Here is a 20,272-nt window from a genome sequence, read left to right as displayed (position 1 = left end):
GAACGGCACAACTTTGCAAATCCGACATCACATGCTCCATCATCTTCACCATCGCGTATTCAAGGGGTCTGATGGAATCTCAAGGCTACGCTAGGCCCTTGTTCGCCAGGACTTGCTGTTCAGCTAGACTGGGATATTGTAACCCGCTGGGGCAGCCAAGACGAATTAGAGCAATACACGCCTTGCCAGATGTTACTTGGGATGAATATAAGTTTACGACCATGCGGCCTATTTCGTACTTGGCCTTGCCCCGGAGCCTCATCCGTATATCCTCGTGGAAGCCACGCGGTCTGCGAGACGGCGGAAGAGTTTGCAGTCCCCTAGCCCGGCCCTACATCCGTTGTTATACGAGTCAGCCACTTTGGACGCCATGTTGATCTATAGCCTATCCGTCTCCCTTCTTTGGGCAGCCTTTGCTCTGGCGTCGCCCACGGGGACTCCTGAGCGCCGTGCTGCCAGGACGGCTACCGCCGTTGTCCCGGCCGGGACGATGTTGGGAAATGTGCAGAACGGTGTCGAATCATTTGGTGGCATCCCATATGCAAAACCTCCTCTTGGTCCATTGCGGATGAAGCCCCCAGTGCGTCGAACCGAGTCTTTGGGTGTCTTTGATGCCACCGGCCCTGCCGGGGCTTGCCCCCAGCACGCGGCTTCAACCGAGAGCAAGAATTTCCTTCTCAACACCCTTGGATCTATTGCGAATCTCCCATTTGTTCAGAATGTCACTGGACAGTCTGAAGATTGCCTAACAATTACTGTTGCCCGCCCCGAGGGCACAACTGCTGGAGCCAAGCTACCGGTCCTCTTCTGGATCTTTGGCGGCGGCTTCGAAGTAAGTCTCTGCGAAAGAACAAAAAGAGGAAACGGAAATGTTGCTTTGCAATTTCAAACTAACACGTGGATTTTCACCAGATTGGGTGGACATCGATGTACGACGGCACGAGTCTCATCAACCATGCCAGGTCCATCAACCAGCCATTCGTTTTCGTCGCGGTTCAGTACCGTGTTGCAGGATACGGGTTCATGCCAGGCAAGGAAATCATGGCCGAGGGCTCCGGAAACGCCGGTCTGCTCGATCAGCGCATGGGCCTGGAGTGGGTTGCAGACAACATCGCTGCCTTTGGAGGCGACCCCGACAAGGTGACCATCTGGGGCGAGTCGGCCGGCGCCATCTCGGTGCTCAGTCAGATGATTCTCTACGACGGCAACAACACGTACAAGGGGAAGCCGTTGTTCCGCGGAGCCATCATGAACTCTGGGAGTGTCGTTCCCACAAACCCCCTGGACTCCCCCAAGGCGCAGGCAGTGTTTGACAAGGTCGTCCAGACCGGAGGCTGCGGAAACGCCGCAGACAAGTTGGGATGCCTCCGAGCCCTGAGCTCTACAGACTTCCTGAACGCCGTAACCTCGGTGCCCGGCATCCTGTCGTACGAGTCTCTTGCGCTGTCCTATCTGCCCCGTCCGGACGGCAAAGCCATCACCCTGTCGCCAGACGCCCTGATTCGGGCTGGAAAGTACGCGCCTGTCCCCATCATCATTGGCGACCAGGAGGACGAAGGCACCTTGTTCGGTCTCTTCCAGCCCAACCTTACCACCACCAGGGGCTTTGCCGACTACCTGAGGTCGTACTATTTCCCCGGCGCAACCACAGATCAACTAGTACAACTGGTGGAAACGTACGGAAGCGGCCTCTCTGCCGTAACCAATGGTAGCCCGTTCAACACGGGACTCCTCAACGATATAACCCCGGGCTTCAAGCGCCGGGCAGCCGTACTTGGGGATCTGGTCTTCACGCTTACTCGACGCATGTTCCTGACAGGGGCGAGTTCGGCCTACCCAAAGGTTCCGTCGTGGTCATACCTGGCCTCCTACGACAAGGGGACTCCCGTCATGGGCACTTTTCACGCTTCGGATCTTCTCCAGGTGTTTTACGGCGTCAACGACAACTATGCCGCCAACAGCATTCGCACGTACTACTCCAACTTTGTGTACAACCTGGATCCCAATGTCGGAGTGTCTGGCAAGTATCCAGACTGGCCGCTTTGGTCAGAGGAGAACAACTTGGCTCACTTCTTTGCCGACAAGTCGACGCTGCTCAAGGACGATTTTAGGCAGGCGTCGTTTGAGTGGATTACAAACCACATTGAAGCGCTACGATTCTAGTACTTTTATCTTGAAATTTGCGTATATATCTTGAATGTGACTGATGTTGAACTACCTATCTATAAGAGCCCGTTTGTCGCGTGCCTCAATCTCCCAGCATCTTCAAATGCAGCAATACTTCCTAGAGCAGTAATGACATAGACTATATGTGTATCTTGGACTGGGTCCCCGCGCAACAGCACAAGATCTGCTCGCTTTCCGGCTGCGACAATACTGCAGCCATTCTGCCCAAAATGAAATCATCTTCTCGACTGGCAGCATGGCCATGTCCAGCGCCATTGCCACGCCATAATTGGTCGTTGCCCAAGATGGCCGTCGCCATGTAAATGTACGTGTGAGTCGACGAGTCCGGGCATTGAGACGCCCCCGGCGAATCACCAATGACATCGTCATCGATGACGACCGTTTTCGGGCTGGTTATTTCGGTGCAGTTGAAGACGTGGACGTTTCCGACGACCGTTTTTCTGGTTGGGGGCATTAGGGGAGTTTGATGAAAGCTGGGCAAGACGAGTAAAGCGAGGCGGTCTAGCCTAACAGAAACAGGCTGGCCATCCGGAATCAACTGAAGAACTGTTCAGTCTTGAATAAAGAACCATGAATTAGCATAAGTGAGTCGTGAATCAACGAGATAATGTTCAGGTGAGGGCGGCATCATTCATGAGATTGGAAGTTCTCGACGAGAATGGACGCAGTTGCCACGGCACGAGCATCGCAGAAAGAAAGCACCATGGTCGCTCCCAGCAGGCCACAGGATGTCCCAACTCGAATCTACGACGAACGATACTTCAATGTTGTATCTTCCAATCAGACGCTGCGTAGGGTTGCAACGCTCGAGGCTCTGGGGCGAGGCGTGTCCGTACGAGCAAGCGCCCGCCCGAGACAAGGATTCATTTCTGCCGGTGCCTCACCTACCAAGTCTAAATACTTGAAGCGAAAAAGGTGAGATGACAGACTTTTGGTTGAGAAGCATGCATAGATGGGTTGTGGAAGATGCAGGGACCATGTTCATACGGGAGCACCCATGGCCCTCGGCGTGATGGGAAACACGTGGCCGCGGATAAAGTAGTCATTCGTTTAGCTACCGTAGAACTTCTTGTCATGGACACTGCGAAACGTGCACAAGTAGGGCAGCCATCCATGCTGATCTAGTGCCACTTTGTGGCGTCTTCCCGATGAGGCATCTTGTTGTAGTACTTTCCCATGCCCGACATCTCTCACCTACTGAGTAACTGCTCCCCTTGGTGCCCTCTCCTACTTAAGTAGTTGAAACAGTTTTGAGGCGCCAATTTCGTTTCCACTGGATTCCGCATTCCGTCCCACTCGGCGGTTGTAGCATCACCACTTGCGCCGTGTCTCGAAGCATCGAGCATCCTTTTATGCGCAAAAGACAGCAAAGCATTCCGTTCTAGACACGATGCAGGGTCGTACAACTTGTTTCAACAGCTCGAACTGAGAATGGCGTGGCGGCAGTTCTTCTCTGCGCCCGAGTTGGTCTGGAAATAACTCAACATTATGCGCGGCCACCACCATCCACCGGCCCCAGCCAGAGGTTGTGTCCGCCCGTGTATGTCGTCCCGTACATGGCAGTGGCCGCGTGGCAAATCGCGGAGCCTGCATACACAAGTTCGTCCGACCCGGAGAAGAGGCTGGGGTCATATCAAGGTGGCCGTTCCGGAACTCGGAACCCCTGACGCCCATGTTTTTTCCATCTGCAGGCACACGCAACTAGGCAGGTGGGATGTTTCCCCGCATGGAAACCCCACGAGTATCAGACTTGGCCCCTGCCGTCACAGGTTTTGTCCCATGTCCAAGTTGAATCGGGCTGTGGCTTGCTGGGTGCGTTATCAACACAACCGGGCTGGTCCACCCGTAGATGGTGAGCCGGCAGATGCGACCCAGGTTGTTGCGTAAATAGTCTGGTACTTTCTCGCCAACCATTGCTGGGCCCGCGAATTGATAACAGCCATTGCTAGTGTCGGAATAGCATTCCGTCCGATAAAGCGTCGCCGATACGCCCATGTTGCTCTTTCTGGCTCTGCCGGCATTCGGAATTTCGGAAGGGGGGAGGATTCCCCGCAGGATTATCAGCATTTATATATTGCTGCGGAGATTCGGAGCAGGCAGCGAGCAAACTGACACGAGATTCTGCTCTTGCGACCCCAATGGCTTCGCATCAATCCACCGCTGGCCTCGAAAACGCCACCGCCTACATCAATGGCCGCGTGTTTACCGTCGACGAGAGTCAGCCGTGGGCCGAGGCCTTCATCGTGTCGGCCGCGGGCGTCTTTGCCCTCGTAGGCTCGACGGAAGCCGTCCTGGCCGCCGCTCGCGAGAGCAACATTGTCGTGCATGATTTGCAGTCACGCTTCGTCATGCCGGGGATACACGACGCCCATGTGCATCTTCTGGCGGCCGGCCTCTCTCATTTCAGCAACATCCACCTTGGCCTGGACGAAATCATCCCCATGTCTGAGGCGACAGCCAAGCTCAGGAGCTCTGCATGCGGCTGTGAGTATGCTCACGCCTTTGGCCGGTAAGCGTTTCCGGGAGGATGCCGTCTGAAGGGGAGGTGAAGCCCCCGGAGGGAGACGATGATGACGACCTGGAGAGTAAGAGTTGCGAAGGGAGCATCGCAGAGTATTTCTAACACAAGGCTAGATGGCTGAGCGCAGATGTCTTCCGCATCAAGGACTTTGACCGTTCCGTCCTTGACGAGGAGTACCCCGACACGCCCGTCATCATCCGGGCCGGCGCCGGCCACAGTCTGCATCTCAACACGGCGGCCCTCCGCGAGTCCGGCTACGACCTCGTCAACGAGTCGTATCCAAACGGCGCGTACGTTGGGCGCCGACCCGACGGAACCCTCAACGGCGAGGTCGCCGAGCTCGCCACCACCAAGGCTCTTCTCGCCTGTCCCAAGCCTTCCGTCGCCCACGCGAAGCGCGCGCTCAAGTACGCCGTCCGGCGCTTGCACCAGGCCGGCGTGACGTCTTGCCAGGAGGCCGCCACCAACACGCTCATGCTCACCACGCTGCGCGACATGGACAAGGACAACCAGCTGCCCCTGGACACGTATACACACATAGTGTACGCCCCGGAGTTTATCGCCGAAGAGTCCCAGCCCGAACTGATTCAGCTGCTTGACCGAGCCGGGTCGCTAAAGACTCGACACGTGGACACGCGCTTCGTCAAGATCATACTTGACGGCGTCCCCTTGGACCCTTACTTTACGCAGGCGGGCCTGGATAAAGACGGCAATGTAGAAAGAGAAAAGCTCTTTCTGCACGACCTGGAGGACGCCGTCATTCGCTATGATCAGAGGGGAATGACGTGCAAGATTCACTGCACGGGCGAGGGCGCGACCCGACTGGCCTTGGACGCCATTGAGGCCGCGAGACTACGGAATCCAAACGGGCCAAGACACGAGATTGCACACTGCTCCGGGGTGCATCCAGGTATGTCGAGCTCTTCCGCCGTCTCTTGTGTCGTCATTTCCGTTCCAGAGGACATGTTTTATTCGAGTCCCAACCTGCTCTGACTAGCTACACGTAACTAACCCGGCCATGTAGACGAGTACCCTCGATTTCGTCGGCTGAATACCACTGCCGAAATGTCACCGTCCGTCTTCTTCTGTCAGTCGTTTAGCCCAGAAGAGGATGTCCTGCAGGACTGGAACTTTCCGCTGATGCTCCGCCACAACGCGCACATCTCGATTGGCTCAGACTGGGGTGTCCCCGAGTCTCCGGACCTGCTCCCGGGCGTAGAGGGCATCGTTGAGGCTGTGGGGTCTGGCGACCGAGGCAAAGGGGCCAAGATGGTGCTGCGCATGATGACCTTGTCCGGCGCCGAAGCCGTAGGGCGGGAGAAGGAGACGGGGAGCATCCAGACGGGCAAGCGTGCCAACTTTATCGAGCTTGACCGCGACCTTAGCCTAGGAGAGCAAGGCGCATTCAAGGATGCCAAGGTTCGAAGGACTTGGTTTGAGGGGGAGCTTGTTTACACTGCGTCGAGTTGAACTATGGTGTGGATATTTGTACAAAGACCTGGCTTGACACCAGGGAATATATCGAAATGCTAGCCCTTTGATTGAGGTCAGGGGGTTTTCCACAATTCAGAGTATGAGAGTTTTCAAAAGGAGCAATTCATCAACACAAGCAAGCAAAATATGCTAAAAGAGAAGCATGTGGCCTTTCGCATACCACCATGTATCAGTTTGCACCCATGGCAACAAACCCATGCACACCCTATAACCGCCACGTTCGTATGTAGATGGGTCGAGTTGCAATCATATCACAGTAGTATTGCCTATGATTATATCATAATGCCTGCAACTTTGTGTTGCTGTTCATACTTGGAAACTAATAGTCGAAACCGTTACGAGGACAGAATAAGTTGAAACGGAAAGCTGAAAAACGATTTAATTACCCGAGTTTTGAAAAATAGCCATCAACAAACTCGTAAAATCAATTCTAAAGTCCCGCCTTTCAAACCTATAACTAGCGGGGAGACGCGTCTCAACAAAAGGGCTATGTGGCAATACACGGTTGGGGAAGATCATTCGAAAGCTTATATTCCAATATTCCACGTCAATTGTTCCTGTGTCGTACCTTTTCATGCGGCATTCAATCTCCTCGAATTGTCGACTTGTGAGCAGCTCTGCCTGGCTTTCCCCTGGTTTGTCCGAATAGTGACATTCAACCAAACCCCCCTTGACTTGCGAAACATCTTCCAACGCATGGCTGTAGCACGAGTGATTAAAGCGGTCGGATCCCTTGGCGACCGGACATGTCCAACTAAAGTTATTGCTGCGAGCGCCCTGTTGGTCAGCCGCCTAGTGGGAGTGTACGTTAATATATGGGTGGCCTTTCTTCGAAGCCAACGTTCCAGAGTCTGAAAAGTTCTTCAAGCTAGCAGGGTCAGTATGTGGCGGCACAAACGCATCATGATCCCTGTTACACGAGCGAAAATCCGGCACAAGAATGACATTCGTGAAACTCGACAGAGGCCATCTGGCCCCGAAAGCTTCCGAGACTAAGCCTTCCTGCGGCAGAGCCATCAGATATGAACCCTGATATGGACGTCGGTCGTACACCCATTTGGGTCTCCCCCGACCGGTATGACGTCGCCCACGCCATAGTAAAGGTCTTTGGCTGTAGAAATGAGAACAATGCAAATTGGCTCGATAATGGCGTTTGTATCGGCTCATTTGTTCCGACGCCGACTGAAACGGTTCACCAGCTCCCAGGCCAAACACGGGACGAATAGTATTTGGAAGGGTAATAGTATTAACACTGTATTTTGCTTTAATTTGGGCAATTGTGTGTGAAAGCGGAACAACATGACCGTGACCTAGATTGTTCTCGGCCACGACTTGTCCGTAGACTTCAAATGTTTGTTGATCTACGACGACTGAGACGCAGTCCTCGAGGAAAATCCCTACAAGAGACTACGTTCAGAGAGATTATTGAGTAACAAGACACAGGAGCTATTGCTCACTTACCGGGGCCTTTATCTGAAATGATGATCCATGTCTCGACAAGGGCTTTCCAGGCAACGACCCAATGTAGCTACCTGCTGCAAGTAGCCTGCCTGGTTGTACCCCAGCCCTTCCGGATATCAAGTAGACCAGAGTTGCGTAGCGGTAGGAGGACCTTGCACCGTTTGGAGGAGGATTGGAGATTCATCGTCTCGAACGTCGCTATTGGGGCTCAAACACGCCCATTCCAAATATGGCATCGAAGGGTGCAATTCGGCAGCTGTTTTGGTTCGTTCATCTGATCCGGAGGAGTTTATGGACTGAGCGGCATCGGCACCATCAACGGGTCTAGTCCCAAGAACATTCTGGCATGACCCAAAACTCTCAGTCGCGGCAGGGTCGGTGTCTTCAAATATACACAGCCAAGGTTCTTGTCCATCCGTCCTTCACGTTGGTCGTCGCTGTCATTGAACAATGGGTCACTTGCGTATTCCTGGCTTATGGCTTGTAGCCAATGGTGAGGACTGCTCGGAGGCTGCTCACCGACCACATCATCGTCCCCGAAGAGATAGTCTACAGTAGGAAGTCGGTCATTGCCATCAATTTGGAGTGTTGGTCCAATTGTTGCGCAGTGCTCTTGGTGCTTCATCAAGGATTCGCACATGGTAGCACTTGATGAATCAGAGGGCTAATAAAATAGCCTGAACATGGGCTTTGATGATTTATTGTCAAGAAACAGCCTGGGTCGTGTCGATGTCTGTTCTTGAGTCGTCATCGGCAGAAGAACCGGAACTGATAGGGCATGTCTTTGAAGCACACAGCTCAATAAAGTTTCCATAATATGCCAACAGGGCCCATTGAAGCATATCTGAACTGTTTTCGGTGTTTTTCTGTGCCAAGGGTTGGAAACTGGCATTGTCAGGAGAAGTTGTGCTTTTGCGCATGGGAGCTTGCCCGTTATCCTCACTTAAAATCGGCTGGTGAAGGATGGCTACATTGCTTTTGGCGCCCACGTGGTTTTCGTGGCAAATCAACATTTTCTTTTGATCCGCCCTGTTCTCTTCAACGAATCGTGTAAGCGTCGAGTCTGGGAATACGTCTCCAGGGCCGAAACCGAAGTAGGTCATGACTTGCACTACAGCAAGTCTCGAACCTCGTTCCAAGCCTTGACATATTGAACACTTGTCACGCTGGCTTCCTTGGGCGGACTTGCATTGTGTGACATACACACTTGGACAGCCTTGTTTCAAGCAAGGATAGTGGTATGCAAACTAGCAGACAAAACGAGCGTTTTATTATCCATACCATGTATATCCAAAAGAAGGTCCCATCCCTCAACTTTCCAATGTGGCATGCACCCAACCCTGTTCCATTTCCATCGTCATATACAGTCATCTCAAGACTGCAGCCAACCAGACGCTAAAAGAATGTATTTCGATCCAACCAGAGGAAATTTTATACCTCTTCTTTAAGAATCCCATGGGTATAAGCATCTAGGTAGATGCGGGGCTGGTTGCGAGCGTAATAGATTAGTCTCTTGGTAGCAAGTATGATGAAATGGACCACTCACGACGACGGATCGAGGGCTTCTTCAAACAACATTGTTGGAATTCGTCAAACCCTAGTTCTTCTACTCATGGGCAGACTTCCTGATCAGTTTATCGGGGGTGGGAAGATCTGAAAGACCTGGGATTATGTTGTCCAACCCGAACAAAGGCCAGGCCGAGGCGGTAACAGCGAAAACAAGCAAATTCGCAAGACGCATGGTGCTTAAATTCCGAGGGCGAAATGTTTCAAAGAAGAAGGACAATTGTTGGGTATTCTGGTCGGAGAAGGAAATATTGATGGAGATGACTGGCTTCTGGTCAGACAGCCATGCCCTTATTTATATGACGAGGAAGGACATTCGATTTCAACATCAGATTGCGAAAGCTCTCCCACCCTAGTGCTCTGCTCTGCTCGCTTGCACCAACTGTCCATTGTGTCTGACTCGGCTTTTGTAATGAAGCGCGTGACAGCTGATGCCTCCATTCAGCGCTCCATCCCACATGGCCAGCAAACAATGCTCGAGATCTCGGACAAGCAAGGAGAATATACAAAGGCTACAAAGGAGTTTTTTTACAAGCCTCGGGCACGTGGTGAAATTTTTCAAGCCTTGCAAGCAAATCGGCCGCCGCTTCTTCCCGCCGCATCTCAATGACAAGCTTCCGGCACGGTCCATGGCTCGATTCAGCTTGGCACATCCCGACGTCTTTGTTTTTCTGAATCCAAAACACTTTGCGTAAGAAACTCTGGTCACCCGAGCAAACTGGCGTCGTCCTTGGATCCTACTCGGTCGCTTCTTTCAGTTCGAAATGACAGGCCGAGAACATCCAAAGGAGACATTTGAGAAATCGCCCCTACAACTGCCATGTGAGAAGGGAAGAAATGCATTATTTTAGATCTTTATTACGCGATTGGGGCTGTGTGTCTATCCCTTCGTGAAAGACGGGGAAAGCGGAAGGGGATGGGTAACGTTGAACAAGCACAAGATGTGCATGCGACAAGACACGACAGCGTGTATTGTGTCCAAAGACTTGACGATCTGGCATGTTGGACCATGCCAACTATTCGACTATAATGATAATATGCATGATTAAGCCCCACAAAAGCTCGTGAATGTCAGTCCGAGAGTTGTGCCCAGTTTTGGTGAGTTTACAACTCTTTACACACTTGTCTTGTTTGGCAACAGCAAGAGCCGAGGCCGTGTTGATGGAAGCAAAGTGGACGTCATGTAGCATGTTGTATATTGAGTTATTGGTACGTAGATGTCTAGTGCGAGTCGTCCGTTTGTCATGCGCCGCTGATGGAGGCGGCCATCCCAGTCTCCACACTTCGGCATTCTTTCGTAGGCCGAGATGCGCCGCATTTGTAAGAGGCTTCCCAATCACCGCGATGCGCGTTACATGAGCAGGCATAGGTTTGCTACGTGAGAAGGACAAAAAGGCAGAGTATAAAGGATGAGGGCAACGGCGTGGGCAGCAGCGCTCGTCTGAGCCCATATTACTCGCCCTCCCCCTCCATCCGCTCTTCCACGTCGCACACCAGACACTCGATCGCGACACGATCCGACCAAAACAGCCATGTCGCGCGCGCTGCTGATAACAGGAGCCACCGGCAAACAGGGCGGCAGCGTCATCACGGCCCTGCTCGCCAAAAACGCCGACTTTCAAATCCTCGCAGTCACCAGGAACACAACCTCGCCCGCAGCAAAGAAACTGGCTGCTGCGTCTCCCAAGGTCACACTCATCCAAGGAAACCTGGACGACACCGAGGCCATTTTCGAGAATGCCCAAAAGGCTACCGAGGCGCCCATATGGGGGGTCTTTAGTGTCCAGGTACGACACGCAGAGCAAAACGAAACAATGCCGACTTTTGCTAACCCGCTCAGTTGGCCGCAATGAACAGATCCGGCCCCCTCGTCGAGGAAGCTCAGGGCAAGTCGCTCATCGACTCGGCCATCAAGCACGGCGTAAAGCACTTTGTCTACACATCCGTGGATCGCCACGGCGCCAGGTCCATCGACAACCCTACCGATATCCCGCACTTCAAGAGCAAGCACCACATCGAGCATCATCTCATCGACAAGGCGCAGAACACCACCATGACGTGGACAATCCTCAGACCGGTGGCCTTCATGGAGAACTTTGCGCCGGGGTTCATCGGCAAGCTTTTCGCAACGGCTTGGCGGGACGCGATCAAGTCCCGCCCGCTCCAGCTCATATCGACCGATGACATTGGCACCTTTGCCGCGCTGTCCTTCCTGGAGCCCGAGCGATTCGCGGGCAAGAGCATCTCGCTGGCGGGGGATGAGTTGTCGTATGCGCAGGTGGAAAAGGTCTTTACGGAAAAGACGGGCGCGCCTCCGCCGACGACGTTTGGGTTTATCGCCTGGCTTGTTTTGCGGCTCTCGGTCGAGCTGAGGACCATGTTCAACTTTTTTGACGCCGAGGGCTATGGTGCAGACATCGCGGCTGTTCGGGAGATGAACCCCGACGTCAAGGACTTTGGCCGCTGGCTGGAGGGGAGTGCGTTTGTCAAACCGAAACGAGAATGAGGTTGTGTGGTCGCATGTCCAGTATGTCCCGGTCAGAGTTTAACATGGTGCGTGAATAATGATGATATTATTACACCTTACCGAGATGAATAGCAGTTCTTGAGTGAAAAACTACCAACACTCGGGAGACGCTCACCTCTTTATGGCTACATGTGTACTTGTCACGGGCACGCGTACGGGCACTGTCCCATCTGCACAGATAAGTAGATGTAGGAGGCATAGAGCACATGTCTACCTCAGACAAGGTCCAGCTGCAGGGTGCTTTTTCGAGTCGACATTTGGTATGAGTCCGTAGAGGCCGCCTAAAGCACTCGGTAGATTCAAACCATGCTCCGAACACATGACACCGAATCACACAATGTCCAATCTCTCAAGTCTTGCGATTGGATGCGTAATTGTTATCTCACCGGGCCGCTGCCGGTGCGCTTATGCGTTGACCTACACAAAGCCGAGGCTGGTCAAGGCCTGACGCAGACTGGCGTGTGGTTGATCCCCTTGATCAAGCGCCATTATCGATATCAACGTGCAATTATGTACTTTAGCTGTAAGTAGTCTCAGCTAATCATCTCAGAGATTCCGGGACTAGGTATGCAACTTGCTGTCTCTTCCAATAGACGCATGGGCTCTTTGCATTGCCGGAATTGTTCTCACATCATTCTGTTCAACAGTCGAAACCCTCATCCTGGCCCAGGGTGTAGCCTACGGTGTCGCCTTCCTCATCTTCTACTACTCTGTTGCAAGCATGGTCAACGAACTCTAAATCGCCCGTCGAGGAATGGCGTACGACTCAAATGTTCAAATGTAAAACGTGGTGAAGTGAAAGTTCCAACAATCAACAGATCCAGATCAGTCCACTAGGCCCGATGTGGCTAAGTGTCCCGTCCCAAAGAGGCCAAGGCCCAGTTGACATCCGAGATTTGGTTCGCAACCAAGACATGTCAACATGCTTTGACCCCACGCTGCCTCTCCCTCCACCAAGTCGGCGCGTCGCGACCTGCATCTTTTTCCTCATTCTTTTGCCTGCGCATCATCAAAATTCGCGCCACCGCAGCATTGCATCATCCAAACCATCAATCTGAGGGGGCTTTCATGTCCATCTTGGCTGCTACAAATACATCTCGCTCGCAATATAGCCCGTCAGAGCTCTCGGCGCAAATCATCGCATTCGTCTGCCCTTTGCGACAAGCGACGGTCATACACGGGCATCTTCATACCAAATGCGCTGAACGACTCCCTTGGCGGCCTAATTCTTACGCATCATGGCCGACTGGGCTAAGCTCAAGGTCGTCGACCTCAAAGCCGAACTGAAGCGACGAGGTCTTCCTCAGGGAGGGTTGAAGACAGAGCTTGTTGCGCGACTGGAAGAGGCTGATCAAGAAACCAAGGAAGAGGAACCGGAGCCGGAGCCGGAGCCGGAGCCGGAGCCGCATACTGAAAAGCAGATGAATCATGAGGCGCCGGCAGCCGAGTCCGAGTCTTTGCAGCCTGTCAATGGCGATGCCGCCAGTCAGGCAGAAGAGGAACAGGAGGTGCAGGGGCAGACCAAGGATGGACAATCCGTCACACGGGATGCGCCAGAAGTCGAACCAGAGCAAACACCCCCTCAACCCCCGGCGACGACACAAGAGCCGAGTCCTGCACCAGCACAAAAGGAAGAATCACAGCCCGAACCAAGCCCTCCGTCTCGAGACCCTCGGCCCGCAGATGGCGACGCTCCCATGGATGAACAGCCCATCCAAGACCCGGCCGTCGAAGCTTCAGCCGAAGCGCAAAAGCGCAAACGACGCTCTGCCAGTCCCACCCCCAAAGAGGAAGATGTTGCCAGAAAACGGGCGCGAGCAGACACCGGGCTTGCTCCTAGGTCATATCAAAACCATTTCCCGGCCGAGGCCCGCGATGCCCCAGAGGCAGAGGTAGACTACGACCGACACGTCGAACCCTCGATGCACCCGGCCACCTCAGCCCTCTGCATCAACAACCTCATGCGACCTCTTCGACCGGCTGAGCTCCGTGCACACATAGTCGCCCTCGCTTCCGCGCCCGGCACAGGCTCCACCGACGACATTGTCACCAAGTTCTACCTCGACTTCATTCGCACTCACGCCTTTGTGGCACTAGAATCCGTATCAGCTGCCTCACGTGTTCGCCAGCTTCTGCACGGCCGTGTTTGGCCCAACGAAAGCAACCGCAAGGCACTGTCGATCGACTTCATACCACCCGAAAAGATAGATTCCTGGATCGACATGGAAGAACAAGGTGGCAGACGGCCCAGTCATCGATGGGAAGTCGTCTACGCCCCCACCGGAGACGGGAGCACCATTGAAGCAAACCTCGTCTCAAACCCAGTTTCTTCGTCATCCAGCAATCGTCCCCCTCCGCCCACGAACCCCCCATCCGTGGCAACATCAGCGCCGGCGCCAGCACCAGACAGCATCAACTCTGCCCCTCTCGGACCCAGAGGCACCTTCACAGACTCGGCTCCACCAACTGGTCCCCGTGGTCCTCGACGCCAGCAGCCACCACCTGCACCGCATCCCCCGTCCGGCGAGGCACAATTCACCCGTGCCCGCCCAAGTGTAGCATACCATCTCGTGCCAGAGGATCTTGCCCGTCGCCGCGTCCAAAACATGCGCGCCTTTTACACGCGCGACCTGAACCGAGACTTGGGCCGCGAAATCAACAGGTACTCGTTTGAAGATTCAGACTCGTTTGTCGACCGAGGCCGTGAAATCTTTGAGGGCATCCGTCCGCCTCACAGGGAGAGAGGCGGTCGCGGCGGTGGACGAGGCAGAGGCCCCGGGAGATCCAGAGGTGGTTTCCGCCCGAGAAGTGATCGGTATATTCCCGGCGCAAGAGGCAGGGACGAAGACGACCGCCGCCGGTTCTAGGAACAACCCGCGTAGACCTCTTTACTTGCAAAACGGAGTATATCCCTAATATCCAACTGTGGAGGTTCTCCCAAACAGCCATCTCAAGTCATCAGGCACAATGTACAACAAAACCGGTTAATAACGCCGTCCAGAGGCGGTCAGGAAAGGAGGCCATTTGATGCCCAATCGATGAAGTTACAAAAATGTATTGTACCATAGAGCGCAGGCGAAATTAGCCAGCAACACTAAATACCAGAATATACACCCCCCAAAAAACCCACACCACTCTTGTGTCCCGTCTCCCAATGAAACAAACCAAGTCAGTAATCCTCCAGCCGAGAAACCACCTACGAAGCATCAAAGCAATGGACCGATTCCGTCGTAAGATCCCTCCACAAGTCCCCGACGCTTCTCGACATGTAAACGCTCGCACCCGCGCAATTCACCTTGCTATTTCCCCCCCTTTAGCCATCTACTCGGACCGCCGGACCAGACAGCAAAGCTCACCTGTAGGCATAACAAAACGTCCGACTCCGCAGCTTGATGCTCTCAACCCTGAACCCACTGCACGAGGAAGTCAGCAGAAAAGCCAAACTGGTTCCGAAATTATAAACAGGCCTCATCGATCGGCAGTACATACGCGGCGTCGACGTTGACGCACCCGAACCCGAGGACGTTTCTCGACAACCCCCCGAAATCAGGCTGGCTGTACACCGTGGCCTTGATTCCATAAGTACCGGGTATCCGTTTTGTGCGCGGCAAGATTTTCCAACGTACCGAGACGACGCCCTGTGCTGCAGCGGCGGAAGCAAACAGCGGCAGGAGCAGGAGACGCATCGCTGACTATGTTTCACGGTAGATGAATGGGGGGACCTGCAAACGGGGACACGGTGAAACCTGTCTCCATTCAGGACCGAGCCGGGCTATTATACCTTTTTGGAGAGGAGGAGCTGGGAGGACGCGGGCGCTTACGCAGGTTGGCCGATTGGACGGCATGGGGAAATATTGGGAGCTGAGCCCGGTGGTTAAAAAAGGATGATGATGACTGCATTTCTCGTGCAACCCAGCGACGAGGCTGGGCGCGTTCTTCCTCTGTCGTGATGTATCCGTCCCTGCTGTCGGCAACATCCCAAGGGACTAACTAGTATCGACTGGCAACCTTGCGAAAAACAGCACCAACTATCAACTCCAGACCAACCTTGACCGACCAATGGCAAAATACAAAATCTCCAAACTTGGAATGGTCAACCCAGCGTTGAACCGCTCACAGGCCCTTGTTGGCCCAAGAACCTCGGCCTATTTCTCAGACTGCCAGTACCAAGTACCTGGTTATGATTCGCTGAGGCCCGAGCTGAATAAGATGGCTTTTAGTTGGAAAATATTACAAACACCACGACGACCTCTTGAAGCTATAGATTTTGTCATTTACTGGGTGCGGCTGTGCCTTGCATCTGCCGTCAAACAAATCGTGCCGAGACAGTCGCGGAAACCACACACCACTCATTCTCTAGTGCCGACCATATGATCGTTGTACTTAGTTGTATTGATTTCATGATAATCTGCCTAGTAGACACGCAGCCAAAACGCAAATCAAAGCGCCATTCCTTTACAACCCAAGACCTGCGACCAACGTCGGCTTTACGCGGCGCTGGCAAGAGGTACGGGCTCAACACCAACACGTTCTCGACTCAGTATATCCAGCATAAATTGGCTGGGGCGGTTGTCCCTATACTCGAGTGCCTTGCTTTTTGCAAGACGGACATTATCCAGGTATTTTTCAAAGAGGTACGAGCTGTCCATTGGACCACCCTTGGCTTCCGGATGGAATTGAGTAGAAAAGATGGGTCGAGTCTTGTGCAACATACCCTCGTTACTTCCGTCGTTGAGGTTGACAAAGTACTCCTTGAATTCGCTGGGCAGAGTGCTGGCGTCAATGGCATAACCATGGTTCTGGCTGGTAATGTGGCATTGTCCAGTGGTCAAGTCCAGGGCAGGAATGTTATGGGCGCGGTTGCCGTACTTGAGTTTGATGGTACGGGCACCAACGGCAAGGGCCAGGAGCTGGTGGCCAAGACAGATGCCCATGATGGGGATGGAAGAAGTTTCCATCAGACGGGCCAAGTTGTAGACAGTCTCCTGGCAGTGAGTTGGGTCGCCGGGCCCGTTGGAGATGAAGACGCCATCGTAATGCTGGGCAACCTTGTGGATGGGGTAATTATAAGGGAAGACGGTGACAGAAGCACCACGGCTAACCAAGCTTCGGAGAATGTTCTCCTTGACACCACAATCAATAAGAGCAATGTGGAGCGAAGCACCGGGAGACTCGACCACAAAGGGAGCCTTGGTGCTCACACGCTTGACCAGGTTGATCTGGCCAGGATCGATGAAGCTCTCGTCTTCGTCGGCGTCATATTCTTCGCCAATGGAAATTCTAGCAAGCGAAGAACCCTGTTCTCGGAGGAAAGTGACAATCTCACGAGTATCGACGCCAGAAATGGCAGGGACACCCTCACGGGCACACCACTCGCCCAGACTCTCGACAGCAGTCCAATGGCTGTAGTTGAGAGCCACATCAGAAACGACAACGCCAGCACACTGAATGTGAGGTGACTCAAAATGCTTGAGAAGATTGTACTGGTCTCGCTCGTTGGAGGGCACTCCGTAGTTGCCAATGAGCGGCTGGGTAAAAACGAGAATCTGACCACGGTACGAAGGGTCAGTCATGGACTCGGGGTAGCCGACCAGAGAGGTGGTGAAGACAGCTTCACCCGAGATGTTGGCATTGGCACCAAAAGCCGTGCCATTGAAGACAGGGCCATCCTAAGCAGGTCAGCAATCATTTGGCAAGTCTAAGACAAAAATATAGCAACATACTCGAATGGTGAAGGTAGCAGGCACCGAATCCACGGGAGCAGTGCTCTTGGTGGGCTTGGAAGGCATCTTCCTGCCAGTGCTTCCAGCGGTAGCCTGGGATATAAATCGGAGTTGGATGGCCATTCGAGGCTTCATGGCAGCCGCCGGCTTAAACGCCGGCTTGGCGAGGTTAATTGCCAGTCGAGAGAACATGGCAATTCGTAATACGGATAGTAGTTTGGATAAAGAGTGCAGCTAGAGAAAGTCGAGGTCAAGAAATGCCAATCTAGGATGACTGGGACTTCCAGAGGTGGTCTACATTGTCAAGTGTCAGTTTGGGGGTGGGGGGATGTAGCGATGACTCAAATCGGACGAACCAGACAGATAATCCTGTCAACACGGCGTCAGTATTCAAGATTCCGTCACAATTGAATTGCCATGCTCGCTGAGGGAGAGTAAACAATGGCGGCAAGCATGACGGGAAGGTATCTGTGCCAATGAGATACAGGTGCAAGGGAGAGAAAGAGTTATGCCTGCCTTGCGACAGCCGGGTGCAGCTCAACAAGACGGTGCAAACTTGGGGCGTATAGAGAGAGGACCAGCCGATTCCGGCTACATACCTGAGAGGTGAAGACTGACGGGCGCCCGTTCATAAGGGCGGATTCAGACGCAGCTGTTCAACGGAAAAGAATCTGAGGCACAATGGCACTCTTGGGGGTAAAAGAGGTTTAAATTGGGGAGTATGCTGTCGCGGGCTTGGAAAGATGAGAGCTGGGGATTTGTCTTTGCTGACCGTTGAGGGGAAGAGGAAGGGGAAAGAAAAGAGTGGGATGGACGGCGACGCGGGCAGAGGACAGAAAAAATTGAGCCACACGGGCCAATTGCTCAATGTTCTCGTCGCTGTGAGGTGTGCCGTTGGCCGCTGCTCAAAACGCTTCCTGATTGGCCCGCCTCGGGTGCTGGCCCATGCGCCATTGGGCTGCCGGCGGTCGCTGTAACTTCCGCTGTCCAGTTGGACTTCTGGCTGCATTGGGGGAGCTGTCTGGTGAGGCCGGGGCGGCAGCGGTGGTGGGGGGAATGGAAATGCGCTTGACCGCTTTGGGGAGAGTGACCAAAGTCACTCGCCGATATCGTTTCAAAAGTTGCTGTAGCCCATGATGCCAAATCCTCGTCGACAGGGGCACATCAAGGATTCAATTGTCTTTGTGTTCCACTGCAAAGGCGTCACAGGACGCCTTGCATCGACTTTCCTCCAGTGTTGCCGCTGTTATTCGCGCCAGCAATCCACATCTCGATCCTACGGTAGCTGCAAACGCGACCTTCTTGTAGTCAGCATATGACAACTGTGGGGGCGTTTGTGTCACCGTCTACTCCAGACGGGAGGAGATGTTAGCATCATATTAGCTACCACCATGTCATACATATGTATGCATTGACACCGTCTCGGCAACTCGCTTCTGCACAAATACGCTCAGAAAGCGCGAAATTCCGAGCTGCTTGGATACTACACCATACCGGGGTAAACTTGTTGATTGGCCTGCCAAGGCAAATAACGGCGACGACCAAGTTGTCAATAGTTACGTTTCACATGCCCATCTACCGCCAATATTGCAAACGCAGCGTGACGCAATTCTAGGTCCACGTGTAGCACCATTTACAAACAAACAAGTAATTTTGGTACGGGATCTTTAGGTCTATTGTCTTGGCGCCAGCTTTACAAGTCTGGTCCTGCCAGTCGGCAGTCAGATGCTACATGTTTTAACATATCTTTTTTTGCGTTGAACCATTTACAACGCACCCAACTCTTTCAATCTACCAATCAAGCCATCAACATCCTCCACCTTGCCGCCACCCTGTCTAGGTGCAGGTTCTACAACACTCGTCAGCAATCATTGCGTCTCAATACCCTCCACAACGTAGCACTTACCCGAAACCTTGAGCACTCTGAGGCGCTTCTCGTTTTCCAATCCAAAGTCCTTCAACGTCTTCTTATCCAGCTTCTTCTTTTTAGCCTTCATGATGTTGGGCAAGCTCGCGTACCGGGGCTCGTTGAGTCTTAAATCCGTCGTAATAATCATGGGCAGCTTGGCACGAATAGTCTCAACACCACCGTCAACCTCTTTCGTCACGGTGACGCTGTCGCCCTCGCCAAAATCGATCTTGCTTGCCTGGGTGGCCTGGGGCCAGCCCAGCAGACCGGCAAGCATCTGGCCAGTCTGATTGGCGTCATCATCGATGCTCTGCTTGCCGAGGATGACGAGATTGCTTTTTTGCTCTTCCGCGGCCTTCTTGAGTAGCTTGGCGACTGTAAGGGGTTCCAGATCGTCGCCCTCTTTGACATCGACGTGGATACCGCGGTCGGCACCCATGGCCATTGCTGTTCGCAGGATATCTTGGGCCTTGGTAGGGCCGGCGGAGATGGCGCAAATGTCCTCTACGCCGCCGGGGGCTCGTTTCTTCTCGCGGATGCGAACGGACTCCTCCACAGACAATTCGTCAAAGGGATTCATGGAGTGTTTGACCCCGGCGGTTTCGACAGCGGTCTGCGCCTTGTTGACCCGGGGTTTGACCTGTAGTTGTGCAAAAGAAAGGACTGTCAACTGCTGCTCATAGGGGAAAGCTGCATGACTTAGGTACCGCGTAGAAAGAGATCCATACCGCATAATCAATAACCCGCTTGACGGGAACGAGGATCCTTAGAGCAGACATGGCGACTGTTGCAATCAATGCCTATGTGGAGGAGTTGCGAGAGGGAAAGGCATACAATGGTCCTATCATGGCGGTTGCCCGAGTAGTCCCGGCTAGGGCCGGCTC

General features: G+C 53.5%; 8 protein-coding genes across 8 annotated transcripts; 6 read left to right on the top strand and 2 right to left on the bottom strand.

The window, feature by feature from the left end:
* Positions 1-370: 370 nt before the first annotated feature.
* Positions 371-2,217, top strand: J3458_020622 (uncharacterized protein; the record flags this gene model as incomplete). The annotated part of the gene is made up of 2 exons (XM_007816079.2): positions 371-832; positions 913-2,217. The coding sequence occupies 2 exons, from the start codon at positions 371-373 to the stop codon at positions 2,161-2,163; spliced, it is 1,713 nt and encodes a 570-aa protein (XP_007814270.2). The 3' UTR covers positions 2,164-2,217.
* Positions 2,218-4,110: 1,893 nt separating this feature from the next.
* Positions 4,111-6,417, top strand: J3458_020621 (uncharacterized protein). Its single transcript, XM_007816080.2, has 3 exons — positions 4,111-4,696; positions 4,822-5,618; positions 5,733-6,417. The coding sequence occupies exons 1-3, from the start codon at positions 4,326-4,328 to the stop codon at positions 6,176-6,178; spliced, it is 1,614 nt and encodes a 537-aa protein (XP_007814271.1). The 5' UTR covers positions 4,111-4,325; the 3' UTR covers positions 6,179-6,417.
* Positions 6,418-10,761: 4,344 nt separating this feature from the next.
* J3458_020620 (uncharacterized protein) lies at positions 10,762-11,735 on the top strand (the record flags this gene model as incomplete). Its single annotated transcript, XM_007816081.1, has 2 exons — positions 10,762-11,016; positions 11,070-11,735. 2 exons carry the CDS (start codon positions 10,762-10,764, stop codon positions 11,733-11,735), a joined length of 921 nt encoding a protein of 306 aa, XP_007814272.1.
* Positions 11,736-12,062: 327 nt separating this feature from the next.
* J3458_020619 (uncharacterized protein) lies at positions 12,063-12,495 on the top strand (the record flags this gene model as incomplete). Its single annotated transcript, XM_066122136.1, has 2 exons — positions 12,063-12,279; positions 12,350-12,495. 2 exons carry the CDS (start codon positions 12,063-12,065, stop codon positions 12,493-12,495), a joined length of 363 nt encoding a protein of 120 aa, XP_065972762.1.
* Positions 12,496-12,994: 499 nt separating this feature from the next.
* On the top strand, positions 12,995-14,623 carry J3458_020618 (uncharacterized protein; the record flags this gene model as incomplete). The annotated part of the gene is made up of 1 exon (XM_007816082.1): positions 12,995-14,623. The coding sequence occupies one exon, from the start codon at positions 12,995-12,997 to the stop codon at positions 14,621-14,623; it is 1,629 nt and encodes a 542-aa protein (XP_007814273.1).
* A 287-nt stretch (positions 14,624-14,910) lies between these two features.
* Positions 14,911-15,261, top strand: J3458_020617 (uncharacterized protein; the record flags this gene model as incomplete). Its single annotated transcript, XM_066122135.1, has 1 exon — positions 14,911-15,261. The coding sequence occupies one exon, from the start codon at positions 14,911-14,913 to the stop codon at positions 15,259-15,261; it is 351 nt and encodes a 116-aa protein (XP_065972761.1).
* A 670-nt stretch (positions 15,262-15,931) lies between these two features.
* CPA1_2 (Multifunctional pyrimidine synthesis protein CAD) lies at positions 15,932-18,247 on the bottom strand. Its single transcript, XM_066122134.1, has 3 exons — positions 18,079-18,247; positions 17,836-17,848; positions 15,932-17,773 (listed from the first exon to the last, which is right to left on the bottom strand). The coding sequence occupies exon 3, from the start codon at positions 17,327-17,329 to the stop codon at positions 16,244-16,246; it is 1,086 nt and encodes a 361-aa protein (XP_065972760.1). The 5' UTR covers positions 17,330-17,773; positions 17,836-17,848; positions 18,079-18,247; the 3' UTR covers positions 15,932-16,243.
* Positions 18,248-19,245: 998 nt separating this feature from the next.
* Positions 19,246-20,167, bottom strand: CIR1_2 (putative electron transfer flavoprotein subunit; the record flags this gene model as incomplete). Its single annotated transcript, XM_007816084.1, has 3 exons — positions 19,246-19,328; positions 19,386-20,028; positions 20,117-20,167. 3 exons carry the CDS (start codon positions 20,165-20,167, stop codon positions 19,246-19,248), a joined length of 777 nt encoding a protein of 258 aa, XP_007814275.1.
* Between the last annotated feature and the right edge of the window lie 105 nt (positions 20,168-20,272).

This window comes from Metarhizium acridum, assembly GCF_019434415.1.
Source record: "Metarhizium acridum strain ARSEF 324 chromosome Unknown scaffold_574, whole genome shotgun sequence".
Taxonomy (NCBI): domain Eukaryota; kingdom Fungi; phylum Ascomycota; class Sordariomycetes; order Hypocreales; family Clavicipitaceae; genus Metarhizium; species Metarhizium acridum.
This window is presented reverse-complemented; position numbering and strand designations above follow the sequence as displayed.

Coding starts and splice junctions, on each gene's coding strand:
- J3458_020621 (XM_007816080.2), top strand. CDS start 4,326: ATGGCTTCGCATCAATCCACCGCTGGCCTCGAAAACGCCACCGCCTAC. Junction 4,697..4,821: donor TATGCTCACGCCTTTGGCCG/GTAAGCGTTTCC, acceptor ACACAAGGCTAG/ATGGCTGAGCGCAGATGTCT. Junction 5,619..5,732: donor CTGCTCCGGGGTGCATCCAG/GTATGTCGAGCT, acceptor CCGGCCATGTAG/ACGAGTACCCTCGATTTCGT.
- CPA1_2 (XM_066122134.1), bottom strand. CDS start 17,329: ATGACTGACCCTTCGTACCGTGGTCAGATTCTCGTTTTTACCCAGCCG.